Source organism: Terrapene carolina, unplaced genomic scaffold (assembly GCF_002925995.2).
Source record: "Terrapene carolina triunguis isolate 2854851 unplaced genomic scaffold, T_m_triunguis-2.0 Scaffold211, whole genome shotgun sequence".
NCBI lineage: Eukaryota > Metazoa > Chordata > Testudines > Emydidae > Terrapene > Terrapene triunguis.
In genome coordinates this window covers 27,864,399-27,882,029 of record NW_020664562.1, presented here as the reverse complement: position 1 = coordinate 27,882,029, position 17,631 = coordinate 27,864,399, and the positions used below count along the sequence as shown (strand labels likewise).

Below are 17,631 nucleotides of genomic sequence, written 5' to 3'. Positions count from 1 at the left end.
TTTTTAATGCTGTTTTTTGTACATAATTCTATGTTTGTAAGTTCAACTTTCTTTATAAAGAGATTGCACTTCAGTACTTGTATTAGGTGAATTGAAAAATACTATTTTGGTTTTTTACAGTGCAAATACTTGTAATCAAAATAAATATAAAGTGAGCACTGTATACTCTGTATTCTGTGTTGTGATTGAAGTTAATATATTTGAAAATTTAGAAAACATCCAAAAATATTTAAATAAATGGTATTCTATTATTGTTTAACAGTGCAATTAATCATGATTAATTTTTTTAGTTGCTCCATTAATCGCAATTAATTTTTTTAATTGCTTGACAGCCCTAGTATTTTTATATACCTTTTCTAGACGCCGCCATGGTACCTCTTGAACATAGGCCTTGACGTACACCACATGACAATATGAGGAAATGAAGTGATTGCAGATATCCAGGGCAAATTGTTCTATAGTTTGGATCTAAGAAAACAAATAACACATTAGAGAGCACCAATGATCTAATGTATATTGGCATACAGAATACAACATGCACAGTTTGTCTGGATCACTGTAAATATTTTGATTTAAATGGATTTTGTGGATGATATGGATGCCATTCAATTCTGGGTTTATAAAGACTGTCTTTCTACCCACCTAGTCAGCATGCACTGTAAACTACAATAGGAGCTAAAGATTCACATTCATCAGCGATCCCTTTTTCCTTAGGTATAGTATTATCCACACAAAGGAAAGGGAGAGGGCAGGTAGAATAACTGGATTGAGAGAAGCCACCACTGGTACCTGATCCTTAGAAAATGTAATATCAGAACATTCCTGGTAGGTGGTCTCATTGAACAATAAAAACTGCAGAACGCTAAAGGGTAAAGATGGGATTTCATAATGAGACTGAGAATTTGGTCCATAGTGTGGTATAATTAAGCTATATGGAATTAGCAGATTAAAAGAACAGCTGAAGCCACTGAACTGGGGGTAATGATACTTATTTTCTTTGAAAAGCTTTTTGAGATCTGCTGATGGAAAGCACTATATAAGAGCTAGGTATTATTATTATTATTTATTACAAAAGAGTGCACAGCTGTCCTACTACAAAAGGTACCTGAAGACAGGTGTGAGAACAGTGCTGGCTTTGTCAGACAAAAGACTACACCAGAAAACTGAAGGGAGGCCCAAATTCCAAGTTTAAGATTCAGAATTGGATTCATACTTTTTCAAAGTTCAGGGGTATCAGATCCAAGGGGTCCAAATGCAAAAAAAGATTCATGATGGGGGGCGGGGTTGTCAACCAAACCTAAAAATGTCTTCCACATATAAAATAAAGATTATCCACACTTGTGCACCAAATACCAGATGAGAAAGTCAATGTTGTGTATGAAGAATTAGTACTGGAAAAAGGAAAGATCCAGTTCAAAATCTTGAAGGGAGCTTCAGTGCCAAACTGAAAAGCAGGAAGCCAGAAAATCATATGAAAGAGAGTAGGAATTTTGCATTAGCCAAACTCTTTTCAACTTTTGCCTGGAGAAGAGCTTCTCGACCTGGGTGAGCTTTGGAAGGGGATAGAACAGGGCAATGAAAGAGGAGAGAGGATCTTTTGAAATATGTTGACAATAGAAAACTAAGTACAATGATCACTTCCAAACAAATCTGGGGCAGCATCATAAATAACAGTCAGCACAATACTAAATAGAATAGTTTAAAAATACCCCTTTGCATTTTGCCAAAGCTAAGACGATGTTCTTCATGGTGTCAGTAGGGATAACAGCAGAATTTTCTCCACGCAAGTACTCATTGACAGAATCCAGTCTAATATGTACACAAGCTTCCACTTCTTTAATGAAGTGTTTCTTGTCATCTCTTCTAATGCGAAGGAGTTTAATCACGTTCTTTCCATACTCGGAATTCAGGACTTCCACATCTTCATTCTGCAGTGAAAACACAGGCATTTCTTACTCAATGGAGATCACAATTATAAAGGAAGCCAGAGCCAGGCTCAGCTGGATTAAATACTTGTTTCTTTATCAATGGCAATCATTTTATTTTTGTGTTTATCCTGGAATACTACAATAAGTAAGGTCACACCCAGGGGAAGGTGTGAGGTTCTGGCAAGAAGAAAGAAACCATTTTAAGGAGATACTAGTATTAATAGTAGTAGTGGTATTTAATGTTTTTATTGTAGAAGCCTCAACTGTTATAGGCCCTGTTGCATTGCGCACTGTACAAATACCCCCATGTAATCTGTCTATTGTCTGGAACAAGGAGAGTTATAATATGCCACTATGGCTATTAGACTTGATTCACCACTGTGTTACTTTTGGTTTATATTCATTGTTATCAATGGAGTGTCACATGTTAGACTGAAATCAATGGAGTTACACCAGTTTAAAACAGAAATTATACACTGCTGAATGAGGCCCATTATTATTATTATTATTATTATTGTTTGTTGTTTGTATTGTGGTAGTACCCAGGGACCCTAATCATGAAACAGGACCCCATTGTGCTACACACTATGCAAAAACATAAAAATAGACAGTCCCTGCCCCAAGGAGTGTACAATCTAAGTCTAAGACAAGAGACAATCAATGAATACAACAAATGGGAGAGGAAAAGGAAACAATGAGACAAGATATTATGTCTCTCTCAGCACATTGCTCAGATGTTTGAGTAACAAACACCCCAGGCTGTAAATCTAAGTGACTATAAAGTGTTTGATGGAGTGACTCTGGATTTATCTTCCTGTAGCTGAGATCATCCCTCACTCTGGAGCGTCAAGCCATGCCATTGCCTCAGATCTACACACTCATTTTCTGGCTTGCTCCTGGAAATAATGAATGCAACCAGCCCAAAGGTGTCAAACTCCTTTTAAACGTCTCCCCAAATTTGTAACAGCAACAGGGTGACCAGACAGCAAGTGTGAAAAATCGGGACAGGGGATGGGGGGTAATAGGAGCCTATATAAGAAAAAGAAACAAAAATCGGGATTGTCCCTATAAAATTGGGACATCCGGTCACCCTAAACAGCAACAAAATATAAGCAGAAGCAGTAGGGTCTTGCAGTATTTCAAAGCTACTAACTCCCTGGAACACACTTATTTCTCAGACTAAGGTTTTCTTTCTACATATTAACTTGGTTCATTTTTCTGGTTGGCATTTTTCCCCTATTACCTTTAAAAATATATTTATGGTTTTCAGTTACTGCTGAGGTTTCTAGTAACAATCCAACTAAGTATTTAAAAGAACATATTATAATTATTATTAGTTATTATTTCAAAGCATCCACAGCGAGCTGAGTACTTCACAGAAAAGGTGTAAATGACAGGTCTTTACTCCGAAGTCCTTCCTGTGTAAGTGGTGGATCTGTTACACAAATGAGACTATAACATACACCAGGAAAAGAGGTGGTCAGAAAAGACTCATGTTACCAATAGATGAGGATATTGTTACTCCAGTTAGGCACACAAATATGTACTGGTCCAAAAATGGTGGAGTGGGTGGGTGGGATTTTGGGAGATCGTAGGGTCCTAAGTAGTGATTTGAATGGATCAAGGATGGAGGTTTGACAAATGGATTTCAAAAAGGTATGCCAAGCTATGGGGCAGGATGGAGGAAGGGGTGGAAGCACTTGTGAAAAAAAGAGACAAAAGGGGTATCAGATTGGCAAAGCGGAGGCTATGGCAAGAATGCAGAGGAAGATCAGGTGAGATATTTAGGCAGGTTTGTGAGACACTGTGCCCCATGTAACACTCTGTGCTCCATGTTCACCACTTTTATATGGTTTTGATATATCCTGTACAAAGTATGCCTTGTGTGGTATCATGTGAAAACTCATAATCTGCTGACCATTATTATCTTGGTAAAATGTGTGTGGCAACTTTGCATGTAAAGTTATGAGACTACTGTATTGCAATGATTTTACGGTAACATGTTACAAAGTTAGAAAAGCAGGCTCAAACTAGTTTTTCAGAGACAAAGACACACTTGCAGGTCAGCAGAATGCTAAAGAGTCATTACTAAGGTCCTACTTGAATCACAGGATGATTGTCAAATAATTGCAGCTGAGTTGCGGACAAGATATGGAAAATTGCAGAAAAGTAATAAAGGACCTTTATTAATTGCGATAATTTGGAAAAGCCAGAGAAGACTTACTTGTTTAAGAAAAGTTTTGTGGAACAATATAAACACTCAAGTTATGCCTGCAAATTTTTTTGATAACCAGACATTTTGCTGCAACTATATTGTAGTTATTAATGTGCAGGGTTGACAGCCTGAGCACCGCATGCACAGGGCTGGCAGCCTGAGCCCCAGCTGCTGGCAGCTCAGATAAATTAGGTTCTTCTGCACTAATGGGGGGAAAAGTGTGTGTTACAAATGCCAAAATGTATGCAAAATTGTGGACTGTGAAAAGTAAGCTAATTAAAATCAAAATTGCGGTGGAAGCGTAATATTGCAGGATCTGCAATTTCCGCAATATTGGAAATTAAGTAGGGCCTTAGTCACTACCTGTTTAATTGGAGATTCCCCAGCAGCGACGTTGTAAACAAGTATTTACAATTCATCTGAAGGACATACGCAATGGAACTGCTGACCCCATGACCCAGCAAAGACTTTTCCAGTACAAAGGGTCAGAGTATTAAAAAAAAGAGACAGTGACCACCTCATTACCTCTCCTCCCCCATCTCTACTCACGGCAGCGAGATCACTTGAAAGACAATAGGAGCATCATTGGATTGGGGGGAGTGGTTCTAATTGGTAATCTTTCCAGTTAGTATGGACTGCTGAAAGTTTTGGGGGGAGAGAAACCTTTTTGATGTCAAATCTTATTTAGCTTGGTAAAGTTTAGGAATTAGTTTGCAGTTTTATCCCGTGTGTAACCAGTTCTGACTTTTATGCCTTTATCACTTATCATTTCAAATACATTTTTCTCTAGTTCATAAACTTTTTATTCTTTTACCTAATCCAGTATATATTTGGATTGAAGTGCTTTGGGACTCCACGTCAGCCAGCAAGGCTTGAGCATATAAACATTACCCTTTGTTGGAATGTCGGACCAATATGAACTTATGCTGTACAGGGGTCTACTGAGCAGTATAAGTCACACATTCCTGGGATGCAAAGCTGGGGTTGGGGAATTTGCAGGTGTTGCCTTGTATGTAGTTCATGAATGGCTGGGAGAGCATTCATGTAACTTTGCTAGGAATGACTTTAAATGCTAATGGCTGTGTGTGAGCAGAGCTTGGAGAGGCTGCTTGTGAAAGGCACCCTGGGCTGGAGGGTTAAAGGGACACAGCGGTTCAACAGTCCAGATTGTACCCTGGGGGTGTCACAAGGGGCTATATGATGTACGATCTTGCAAGTAAGGACAAAAAGTTTGAGCTTGATGGTCAGCAGCACAATGGGGATCTGTAAGGGACGAGGTTAGGAGGAGGCGATTGCAGTAGTCAACAGGTGAGAGTTGATAAGGGTGTGGGAGAGTGGTTACAGCATCATGAAAGAAAGCAAAAAATGTTTTTTTTTCAATATCCAGAAAGAAGCAACAGTAGTTGATCAGAGACGCTGGATATGGGGAGTGAAGGAGAAGGAGGTTTCAACTGAGTGATAGGGAGGCTAGTGGTGGTATCAGTCTTGATGGAGAGAAGTGGTAGTGGAAATAGTGTGGGAGGAAAATACTCCATTTATAAAAGTCTACAGCAGGTTCACTCTGTATTACATTGCTTTCTTTGTACTATAGCATAAGATGTAAGTGCTATATTGTCATGTATTCGGTAAGAAGCAGAAGATGATGAAGAAATGCTAAGGATACATATTCAATGTCCTTGAGGTAGCACGGTATAGTACAATGATACCACTACAAGAGACTACCTCAAACAGGCAACTTCATGCCTCAATAAATTACCCTAAAATACTGCCAACTGTTTGTAGTACAATTCTGCTCCACCTTTAATAAAAAGGAAAACCTCTAATAATGAGCCAATTTTTGTTGGTTGCTTTAAAACAGTTTTGACTGTAAATGCTTTATCTGTACATCAATGCGGACCAAAAAGGTTGCAAGCTCCAAATATAAGGTTGCAATTTTTTCTGTACTACTGTTCTTCTGTACTACACGCTGTTCATATGATATACTTTACATGGTATATTAATCCTATTCCTTCAATATAGAATACAATATGATAATGAGAAAACAGGTTATTTCCATAGATTTTGCAACAGATGCATTACATTAAGTGCAATGCTGAGAACACAGCTGCTACTAATTTTATATTTTAAAACCTATCAATCAAATTGTTTTATTATTGAGATTAATTACTAAGATTAATATGAACTTGAAGATGAAGTTCAAACTTCCAGGGGGATGAAACTGAATCAAATAAGAGAAATGCACTTCAGAAAACAACTCCTTTAAAATCTGGTATTTGCTCATTCTGTGCAGCTGACAGAGAGACTCTTTAGAGAGTCGCTTTGCTTTGCTGTTACTTAGTTCCTCCATTGTCCCCGTGGGCAGCTGAAATTTCCTGCAGAAGAGAAGATGGTGACCAGGATGATGGTAAGTAAAGAACATATGCAGAGAAGTTTGGGAATGTGAAATTATTAAATAGATGGATTACAGAACTGTACTGCACATCAATCAGTGTTTTCATCTTTTCTACTTTGTAGGTAACCTTTGAGCTATATGTCTGGAGAGTGAAATGTAGATTACTGAAATCTGATTGAATTTCATTGTAAATAACCCATCATTGCATTATGACTAACTGCAAAATTATCATTGGTTTACAAAGTATTAATTTTGTATGTCCACAGAGCTTTTAGGATCTGAAAAGTTCCTCTGAAGGCTCAGTTTTACAAAGTATCCTCTTTTTTTTTTTTTTTTGGTCCTTGAGATTCAGCAAAGATTTTTTTCTTTTTACTCATGCACTGAACCTTTTGTGAATCACTCAGACCATGCTTAGTTCTGTTTCATGTTTGCTTGCAAGCACTCCTGCCTCTACCTCTTCTGGCCATTGTACTTCGGCAGTTCACATGCTCTCCCGCAGAAGCCTGGGTCTCTGTACTGTCATGGACCGATACAAGAAGAATCGTTTCTGTGAAGAACTTACAGTTGACATTCTGGACAGGGCCAACAAGCAGGTGCAATACCACGGAGAGAAGGATTCAGAGCAAGTGGAAAGGCACAGGCAGGCTGCAGAGTGCAGGCTCCTGCTGTGCCTTCACCAGGGCCTGAGTCCCCTCCATGTTACCATGCGCTGCATGCCAGGAACAGTATGGACAATTTGGTGGTTGGGTGGCCCATGCAACCAGTACTTAGCAGCAGCTGGGCAGGGCAAATCTATGCCCAGCATACTTCCAACCTTGTGCTGATCCCCTCCTCACTGCATGCATCCCCCTCTATGCACACACTCCTGCAGGTCTCCACAACTGTGCAGTTGTGGCAAGCGCATGCTAAACACACAAGAAAGGTAAAGGAAAACATGCTAGGGGACACACAGAATTAGGGGCTTTTTTTTATGGCACTGTTTGCACTGTTCAATGTTTGGTTTATACAGTTTGCTTTATCACTGGTTGTGGTAGTAGTTTATTATTGTTGTTTTGGTGCTCTAGGGAAGCTGGTTTACCTGGCAATGCTGTGATAGTGTTTTTGTAATACAAGTAAAGGCTTTTATTTTATTAAGAAATGTTATTACCGTCACTGTATCATCTTCTAGTGTGTGTTTTGAATAATACACATAAATACAGGATACAGTGCTATGGGAAAGCAGCACAGCCCCCCCATTACACCCAACCTCAGTATGGGTGGCACAATTGAGCCTTATGTGTACAGCTGTTTTTTGCCATCCATATATTCGAGTATGTAAGGCTTCCTCCTTATTCTTCTGAGCATAATTGTTCTTAGCCCCTACATTTCTAAGCAATTTCAAAACTGTCCATAATCTACAGACTGTACTGTCACTTCCTTCCCCCCCCCCATCTCTGACCATAAAGAAGTGAGTTAGAGACTGTTAATTTACGCTGTGTCTTGGCATTTTTCCTGTGGGTTCAGGTTAGAACTGTAACTTTTTTCCTATGTGTTTACTGCATTTGAACATGTGTGTAGGAGAGATTTCAAGAAACCAATCAAATACTGGCAATCTGTTCATCTCTTCTGTTTGCATTATCCTTGTGCTCTATAACTGGAAGATGCTGTTTACAGTCTCACACTGTAGCCAAGCAGCAGGCAGAAATGTTCTGTATACTAGAGAAAAAAATGGGGAAATGCAAAAATAGATATCTATTTAAAGGCAAGTATCAGTTCATTTGCAATTTCAGTAGAGATTGTCTTAGCCCACACAGTTTGGATCTGGGTTTTCAGCACTTCAAACTTAGGGGTTATTTGGATCTGAAGTTTTGGGATCATTTGCAAAATTTTGATACAGATTTGGATTCCGATTTCAGAAATCCAGCAGTCTTTAGACCTTAGGTATAGTTGCAGGTTGATATCTCAGTAGCAGGGCTATACACTATTTGAGTTGTCACTATTAGTTACTGGCATAGGGGCTGTCACCACTGTTAATGTTTCTGTGCCTTCGTATGGGTCCACTCAGTCTGAACCACTGATTCCTCCATGAAAATGTCTGCAAAGGAAGCTGATATTGCAAAAGCCAATGCCCACCAACTGTAACTAGGTATAGATTTCATTCCCTTTTCCTCCTCAGAAATAAGAACCAAACTATTACACAGCACTTAAAAGTGTACAAAGTGCTTCACTGAAGAAGTGGATGCTTGGTTTATGAATCACACATTTGGGGGGTTAGAAACAGGTGTAGCTGCAATGCTGGTTCTTTTTTATTTTAAACAGCTTTGACTATTTTTGCTTTCATTGTGTATATTTGCATGATAAATGGAAGGTATCTAGTATCAACATAGACAAATATTAAGAAAGAACAGAACTCTGTGAAGAATTCTAGGATCAATGAGATAAACTGTATGGATCTTTTAAAGGGATAGGATCTCAGGCAACCTGAGTGAAGCTCAGATTGTACTTCATTGATTCAGAAAGCCAGTACATGTTATAGTCAATCATCTAGACCTGAAATATCTACACTTTTAAAAATACATGTGTGTACATTTTTCTTTTGAAATCTGCCACTCTGTTGTCAAGCAGTTAAACACTGAACACACCAATATCTTCTGTTCTGGTGATTTAAAAAATATCCCAACTTTTGTTCTCCCCGCTGCTGCCCACCTCATCCTCTGCCCTGGAGGAGGTTCTGCTGCTGGAGGAGAAACCCAGTAGCATCCTCTTTCGGCTGCTTCTGAGAGGAGCCTGTTGAGACGAGGCTGCTGCTTCAAGAAGGCTGATGCCTCAGAGCCGTGGCCTGGAGATGGGGGAGAGCTGGTTGCCTGGCCCCTTTTCTAGGAACCCTGGAGTCCACTTCTCCTCAGTGCCCAGGTGAACATGGCTGTTCTGGCAGGGGGGCACTGTCCCCCTCAGACAAAATGAGAACATTAAAACAAACTAAAGCTGGCAGTGTCAAAATCAGACACAAGAGGGCAGATCCTTTAGTTGAAATAAACTGTGCTATGACAATTTACACTGGTTGAGGATCTGTCCCAAAATGCCTGACACAAACTCCCAAAAGCAAGGAAATGTAAAGTTAAGCCACCTCACAGTACATACCTTCTACTTGTCTTCCCATAAGCACACACCTTACTGTCACCACAACTATTGGACACCACTGATCACACTCCACAACTTGAGCGCTGCCCCCCCCACCCTTTCTGCACACATGCCTTTACCAGATTATTTTCCCCTGCACTGGTGGTTGTGGATGTTTGGCGTAGTAGTTAATTGTGTTGGGAGAGGGTAGTTTGGCAAAGGGCTGTTAAAGGGGGTGATGGACGGTTGCCATCCTTTGCTGGGGAAAGGAGAGTTAAGAAAATTCAAAGCACAGAAAAACTAAAAGTGCGTGAAATTTCACACCCATTGGCCACCTACTTTTAAAGAGAAGTAGGAATTTATTTCCCCTTTTAAGACCATTTTAAAACGTAATCCTAACTCCTGAGTTGCTACCAGGTGCCTCCAGAATAACAGAAACTATACTGCAGCTTTAACAATGGAAGCGTTCAGCAAAGAGCTGGAGGGCTCAGAGGGGCTCCTTGCTAAAATTCTGTCACCAAATGGAAAGGAATTATGAGGAAATTTCCCCTGCTTTAGATGGGGTCAACCCCGCTCCACTGATGATTGTACCAACTTTCAGGCATTTAAAAAAGCAACAAATCCAGGGAAGGACAGTGTGGATCCCCCTATAGGCTCCCTCCCCCATTTCAAACTACACTAGCTGAATACTCCAGTTCACTTAGTGCAATTCTCAGGACCAAAGCAGAAACATTTCCAGTGAACTGCATGTGACGTAAGCTTGTTTGCTAAGCAGTGATTCTGCTCTGGCTGTGGTTACAATGACAGAGGGTTATTCCTGAAGTGACCAATGAATGGATTCTTGACCCGTCTATTCTCTCCAAGCATACACACCCATGGCTCCCATTTAGCCAGGGAGACGGAAGAACAACTTAATAGGAGCCCCTTGTTTGAATATTAGCAGCACATTCCCAGAGACATTACCACGCTCCATAATTATCCCCAGAAACAACTCCACCCGTATATGAATTTATATTAACTGTTGTGTGGCTCTGATTATACCTTTCCTTTTTAGGTTCTGAGAAAAATACCTCACTGGATTACTCAGCCCCTAATTTTATTAAAAGGCATGAAGCTATCAGTGCCCAGGAGCTGGTGCTACAGCATTGTCAGCAGTATGCAGTCTGTGTGATTTCTCACCACAGGAGATCAAGAACAGCCCAAACCTAACTGTGTACAGCACATGATGCAAGACTTGCTTTTTCACAACATCCTTCCTACAATGACAAGGCTGAAGAAAGACCAGACTCCACAGATACAGATAGAAAATGACAGAGAGAAGGGAAAAAGAAATTAAAAACACAAGGAAAAGTATGGGAAAAAATCTAGCAGTAGAGAGTAGAGACCATTCAATATACAATGATCCCAAACTGGAACTTCATACCTGGATTAGGTATGAAGTGATTAGGTACTTTATAAATATCAGTTTAGATTAGATAGTTTTATATTGAGTTATTGGACAAAGAAACCTGTATCTTCAAGGTCAGAATGGATTAAAAGACCAGTCCTTCCAGGCTCTGAGCAGGAAATCCTCAGAACCTTTCTGGCCTTTGCCTGAGGGGGCATGTATACTTGTATCCTATAGAACATACTACTTATCAGCTCAGGGATCCACCAAAGACATTTAAGACTTGGGATCTATATATGAGCTAAATTTGATATTTCTATTTTAAGTAGGTTAAGTTGTTGAGTATATATTTTTCATAGGGTTTTTTATCCAATTACTTAAGTGTAAAGCACCTTCTATATTTATATTATATTATATGAGGTATGTTTTATAAGGTATATTTGATGTTAATTTTTTTTTTAATTAAATTGTAAAATAATAAAAATGAGCATAAGGAAAAAAATTTCCACCTTGCTATTGACCAAAGGTTAATGTACAGTGTAAGTGATGCCTGTTGATTTTAGTATTACTTCATTGTTTTTACAATTTTGCTGATCTTAGATTTGCACATGAGATGTTTGGGGACAATTATGAGTTTCTTGAAGATAAGTAAAAGTAAGGAATGTGCTCCCATCCAACTGGCCAGTTTGTAGTGCTGGAACAAAGTTAAAACAGTGCAGAATATTGTCTTCACTGCTACCCAGGACCATTCAAAGCTGTGTGTGAAAGGAGGCAACTGTAATTCAGATTCCTACCCGCTGTGCATTGGAGAAGTGAACAGAGATGTGAGGGGGATGGTGGTGGTATGTGTGTTTTAAGCCATGTAGGAGACATTTTACAGTATTGAAACTTCACTGGAGTGTGATGCAACTCATTAGACAGGACACTCCTCTCTTAAAACCCAGATTGGCTTCCATCCCAGGCTGATACTGTGAAAACTTGCTTTCTGTAATTTGGTGGCATCAAAAAGTTGACTCATGACACTGGAGTGATAGACAATGTTATTTATATTTTTTTAAAAGTCCTTCAATGTTTAAAGATTCTTGTGTTCTTTTGATTCTCACATCCCTTGTTTTGGGTCATTGTCCTGCAATGTGTACCAGATCTGGGCTCTGGAGACTGAGAGATGTTGAATAATCTGAACTGCCTGTGATGTGCTCTAAAACTCAAAGGGCGGCAGCTTAAGAACATCCCCATTATAAAACAGTCCTATAGAATATAATAGAGATGAAACCAGCACGGTTCTATAGAAAAGTAATAGGGTTCTATAAAACATATAGGCCTGGTCTACACTAGGACTTTAATTCGGATTTAGCTGCGTTAATCCGAATTAACCCTTCACCCGTCCACACTACAGAGCCAGTTAATTCGAATTAAAGGGCACTTAAAATCGATTTCTGTACTCCACCTCGACGAGCGGAGTAGCACCTAAATCGATTTTGTTAATTCGAATTAGGGTTAGTGTGGCCGCACACCACCGAATTACTGTGTTTAAGTTAATGGGGTAGTGTGGCCGCACACCACCGAATTAATGTGGTTAAAAACCGAATTAAGGTGCTTAGTGTGGCCGCGCACAATCGAATTTATACAACCTGTTTCCCAAATTCGAATTATCTAAATTCGGATTAATCCTGTAGTGTAGACATACCCATAGACTTAATGAATTATATCCCTTCCATTGGTGCTGCAATATTATCTGCTCCCCCCAATCTCTGAAGGAGGCAGGTCATTCTCATTCTTGATACTGACTTAGCAGCCCTGAATCAGGAAGGATTTTCTTCTCCCTGCTTTCCTCTCTGGCTTTTAAGGGTAGCACAGCAGAATCGGGATCAGGAAACCACTAACTTCTGCTGAGGTCACTGTGTGCAGGGGAGAGCAGTTACTACAATTGTTCCCAGCTGCCCAAGGGCCCTGCCTCCCCTTCTGCTCTGCAGTCACCTGTGCAAGTATAACACTGACAGACCTCGGTCAACGGCGGGCAGGATTGAACTGGGGACCTCTGGAGCTTAGTGCATGAGCCTCTACTGCATGAGCTAAAAGCCAACTGTAGCGCAGACTCATTTATCTCTCTCTTTAAGTGGTCTTGGTGCAGTAGATGGGACAGAACCACACCCAGGAGGTGTGTGGGTTACACAAGAAGGCAAGGGATTGGGGAAATAAGAGTGAAGAGGAGAGTAGAATGAAGAGGAGAACTCAGGAGATGAGAACTGAAGGAGGAGAGAGCAAGTCAGGGAAACAAAAGCAAGAGAGGAGAAGACAACTGATGGAGAGAGAGACACAAGAGAAAGGGAGTGAGATTGCAGGAGGCAGGAGAGGTGAAGGGCCAATAGCAGTGGAGGTGGAGAATGAGGGTGAGAGAGATACACAGGGTAGAATGACAATGTGGGAATAGAAAACCCAAGACGGGGGGGGAAGAGAACAAGATGGAAAGGGGAGGCCTCCCTGGAGGGTGGGGAAAAAGGAACAGAGAATCCAAGGAAGGAGTGAAAGGAACTGGACCTGGGGAGAGAAAGTGCTCTAGGGGCTGGGGAGAGTAGACTCAGAAGGGGAGCAGAAGACCTGAAGAAAAGAAAAATGAAGGAGATGTACAGAGAATCCCCAAGGTGGAGGGGAATGGGAGAGGTTAGAGGCCATGGGGCAGGATAGCAAAGAACCAGGAGAAGGAGAAACAAGGAGCACTTGCTGTTTATCGCACTTTCCTTCCATATAACTCACTGCACTTAACAAAAATGGTTAAGCATCATTCACCCCATTTTAATGATGGGGAAGCTCAGGCAGAGAAGAGATTACAATGAAAGACATAAACTAAAGTAACTTATGCTGCTCAGTGACAGATTCAGGGGTAGAACTCAGACTTCTCCACATAAACATCTTGGAGAAAGAGAGAAAAGGTTTCACATGGAGAAATAAATACAGAAAGAAACACCTGAAAAGAATATAAGATCAGAAAAAGCTAAATTTAGGGGGGGAAATGACAGCAAGAAACAGGAAAAAATCAACTGAGGTATAGATAAAATTGTCTAGAACCCCAAATCCTCCTTTTTATATCGGCAAGCACCAGTGAAAAGTGAAATTAAAAGAGAATTGAATTTGCTAAAAATAAGAGGGAATAGTCCATGACTTAAATAGTGACACAAACCATTTAATTAGCATGAATGTAAACCCAACAGAGCAGTTTTATAAACATTCCAGTGACAGCAGTTGGTTTTAAAGAAATAAAGCACTCCCCTGCAGTGTTTTGCAACTCAAACGTTACAGCAGAGAATCTGAAAATGAAAGTAACTTCATTCATTTTACTGCCCCGGCTGAGAGAAATGCACAAATTAAATAAAGAGCACAAATAATGATAAGCAAGCTGGGTTCTTTACATTCTTTCATTTGGGTGTTGTTAGTAAATGCCTTTGTTTACAACAGGTGGCTTTTTAGCTTACAGATAAAAATCAAAGTCAGGTTATAAACACTTCTGTTTAAAAGTTTTACCTTATTTCATCTTATCCTCCTCACACATTCTTTTCCACTCAATTTTAGATGCTAAATAGGTCAAGTTTAATTGCCAATGAACTGTGTTGCTAAACTGATTTGACAGCTTTAAAATAAATAGGTGAACACAAAAATATACCTTAACATTTAATATCACTGCTTCTCACTGCATTGAGAGAAAATTTGTAAAACTTCTAAAAACTTACTGGCAGGTGACACACTGCAGGCTGCTGCATTGTTATCTCTTGGGTGGCTGAGAAGAGTAAGAGCAGCTACAGCAGCTGCTGCACTATAAAAAGTGTCATCTTAATGTCAGAGGAGGAGCAATGATTGAGGAGTTGGCGTCACAAATGCAAATATTTCACAATTTATTCAGCTGCACAGCATTTTTTTCTGCCCTGACCAGAAACTTTAATGAAAGAAAATATCTACGACAAAAAAGAAATATAGCGACAAGGAGGCTGATCTAATCTCATTAAAGTAAATGGGAATTTACCCTCTATTTAAATGGGAGCAGCACTTCAAAGACAATGCAATCGCTATTAAAAATTCCAAGGCTTAAATCTGTTGTGGTCTGTGACACAAGCTAAGGGCTTGTCTACACCGGCAAGTTTTGTTGCCAAAAACTGCCTTCGGCAGCTGAACCCTGGTTTCCCTGATCACCCTCAGCAGCGAGATGTCAGCCAGCAGGTTGGCCGCCTGTGAAAAATTGTAGGATAATTTTAGAATGAGTCCCCTGCAAGCCGTGACCTTTTTGTCCGTATGCACAACCTCCTTCCCCGCACTCCCAAAACTCACCATGATTGGGGTGCTCGTGGAGCTGTGTCCCCCATTGTGCTGTATAACCTCGCGGAACAGGTCTTCTTCGCTGCGCCGAGGGTTTGTTTCTTATCTGCCGCTGCCGGTCCGCGGTGGGTGCGTGGTGTGTTTTTCAAGGTCTGTGCTGAACAGAAGAGAGATTGTTACATTCTAGCAAACGATTGAAAAAAACCCTTGGCGCAGCGAAGAAGACATGTTCCGCGGGATTATACAGCACAATGAGAGACAGACCAGGGAATGGAAAGAGTGCTGGGAAGCCGAAAGGCAGGACAGAAAAGAGAATGCTGCTTTTTCTAGGCAAGCGACAGAGTGGATGATAAAAGTTATGGAGGATCAGACAGAGATGCTCAAGTCTCTGGTACAGCTGTAGACTGAGCAGATCCAAGTTCGAACGCCGCTGCAGCAGCTGCACAATTCCTTGCCAACCCCACCCCCCTCTATGCCCACACATTCCTTTTCACTTCACTTCATTCCTGAATTTCCCTATCACTCCCCCCCCCGCCCCACAGCTTGCACAATGATAGCTGGAGCTACACACACTTGTGAGGTTTTACCCTTTTTAACAATAAATAAAGGCTAAGATATTTAATGGTACAGCGTTTTTATTCTGTGTTCTACAAAAGCATAGAGCAATCAATTCACTCTCGGGAACAGGTTCCTAAAGCTTTGTGTTGCATGGATCTTGGGCCCCAAAATTGTACATGGATGCAACAGGGAAGCAACTCCAAAGCAGACGTGTGTTACTACCCCTCATTGTCAAAGTGGTTCCTCAAAGCCTCTCTGATGTTAAAGCAGCCCTCCGGGCTCCTCTGACAGCCCTAGCATCTGGCTGTTCAAACTGTGCAGCCAAGCGCTCTGCCTCAGTGCTCCACACCTGAGCAAACATTTCACCCTTAGATTCACACAGATTATGCAAAGTGCAGCACGCGGCTACGACCACGGGAATATTATCCTCGGTAAGGTCTAGCCTGCCATTTAAACACTTCCAGCGACCTTTCAAACGGCCAAAGGCACATTTGACTGACATGCGGCACCTACTCAGCCTGTTGTTAAAATGCTCCTTGCTGCTGTCCAGGTGCCCTGTGTAAGGTTTCATGAGCCAGGGCTGTAAGGGGTAAGCTGGGTCTCCCAGGATTACTATGGGCATTTCCACATCCCCCACTGTGAACTTGTGGTCTGGAAAGAAAGTCCCCGCTTGCAGCTTTCTGTACAGGCCACTGTTCCTGAAGATGTGTGTGTCATGCACCTTTCCAGACCAGCCTGCATTGATGTCCGTGAAACGCCCTCGGTGATCCACAAGTGCCTGCAACACCATGGAGACGTATCCCTTCCTATTGATGTATTCAGAGGCAAGGTGGTCTGGCGCTAAAATTGGAATGTGTGTGCCATCAACCGCCCCGCCACAGTTAGGGAAACCCATCTCTGCAAAGCCATCCACTATTTCATGCACAATTCCCAGAGTCACGGTCCTCTGCAGCAGGATGCAATTTATTGCCCTGCACACATGGAGTAATACAGCCCCAACAGTGGACTTTCCTACTCCAAATTGGTTTGTGACTGACCGGTAGCAGTCTGGATTCACCAGCTTTCACACAGTGATTGCAACGCGCTTCTCTACCGAAAAAGCAGCTCTCAATCTGGTGTCCTTGCACTGCAGGTCGGGGGCCAGCTCAGCACTTAGCTCCATGAAGGTTGCTTTACGCATCCTGAAGTTCTGTACCCACTGGTCGTCATCACCCACCTGCATGACAATGTGATCCCACCAATCAGTGCTTGTATCCTTAGCCCAAAAGTGACGGTTGCCCGTATGTAGCTGCTCTGTGAACGCACAAAGCACTGATAAGTTGCTGCTGTGCATATCGCACTCGGGTGCCTGCGATTCATCCTCTGCTAACTTTACGAGTAACTCTGAGAGTAATTGTGCTGCCATGCACGATGTCCTCACGACAGCTAACAGTGCATAAGAGAGAAGTGCGGGATCCATCCTCTCTCACTGCATATGGTAGCGCGCACTACAGAAGAATGACAGTTGGAAAAATGGTGCGAAAGGAAGCCAGAGACCTTTGGAGGGGTGGGACACAAAGAGGTGCATGATGGTACATTTTGCACATCCCAGGATGCGCCGTGCTCCATTTCCGCATTCCCACAACACCTAGCGACGGATGTTGTCGCCAGGCACTGTGGGATACATACCCACAGTCCATTGCTCTCACTGTCGACAAAGGTGCCACAAATGTGGACACGATCTGTCGACAGAGGGAGCAAATGTAGA

At 41.4% G+C, this 17,631-nt stretch overlaps 1 protein-coding gene across 1 annotated transcript in view; it reads right to left on the bottom strand.

Annotated features, from left to right (window-relative positions):
- The window catches only part of LOC112107717 (uricase-like), a 28,310-nt gene extending 13,527 nt beyond the window's left edge, over nucleotides 1-14,783 (bottom strand). The window contains exons 1-3 of the mRNA XM_026656014.1: nucleotides 14,747-14,783; nucleotides 1,710-1,928; nucleotides 352-468 (exon numbers count right to left, since the gene is read on the bottom strand). Of these exons, the coding sequence (XP_026511799.1) occupies nucleotides 352-468; nucleotides 1,710-1,928; nucleotides 14,747-14,776 (366 nt within the window). The 5' untranslated portion in view covers nucleotides 14,777-14,783. The remainder of the gene's footprint in view (nucleotides 1-351; nucleotides 469-1,709; nucleotides 1,929-14,746) is intronic.
- Between the last annotated feature and the right edge of the window lie 2,848 nt (nucleotides 14,784-17,631).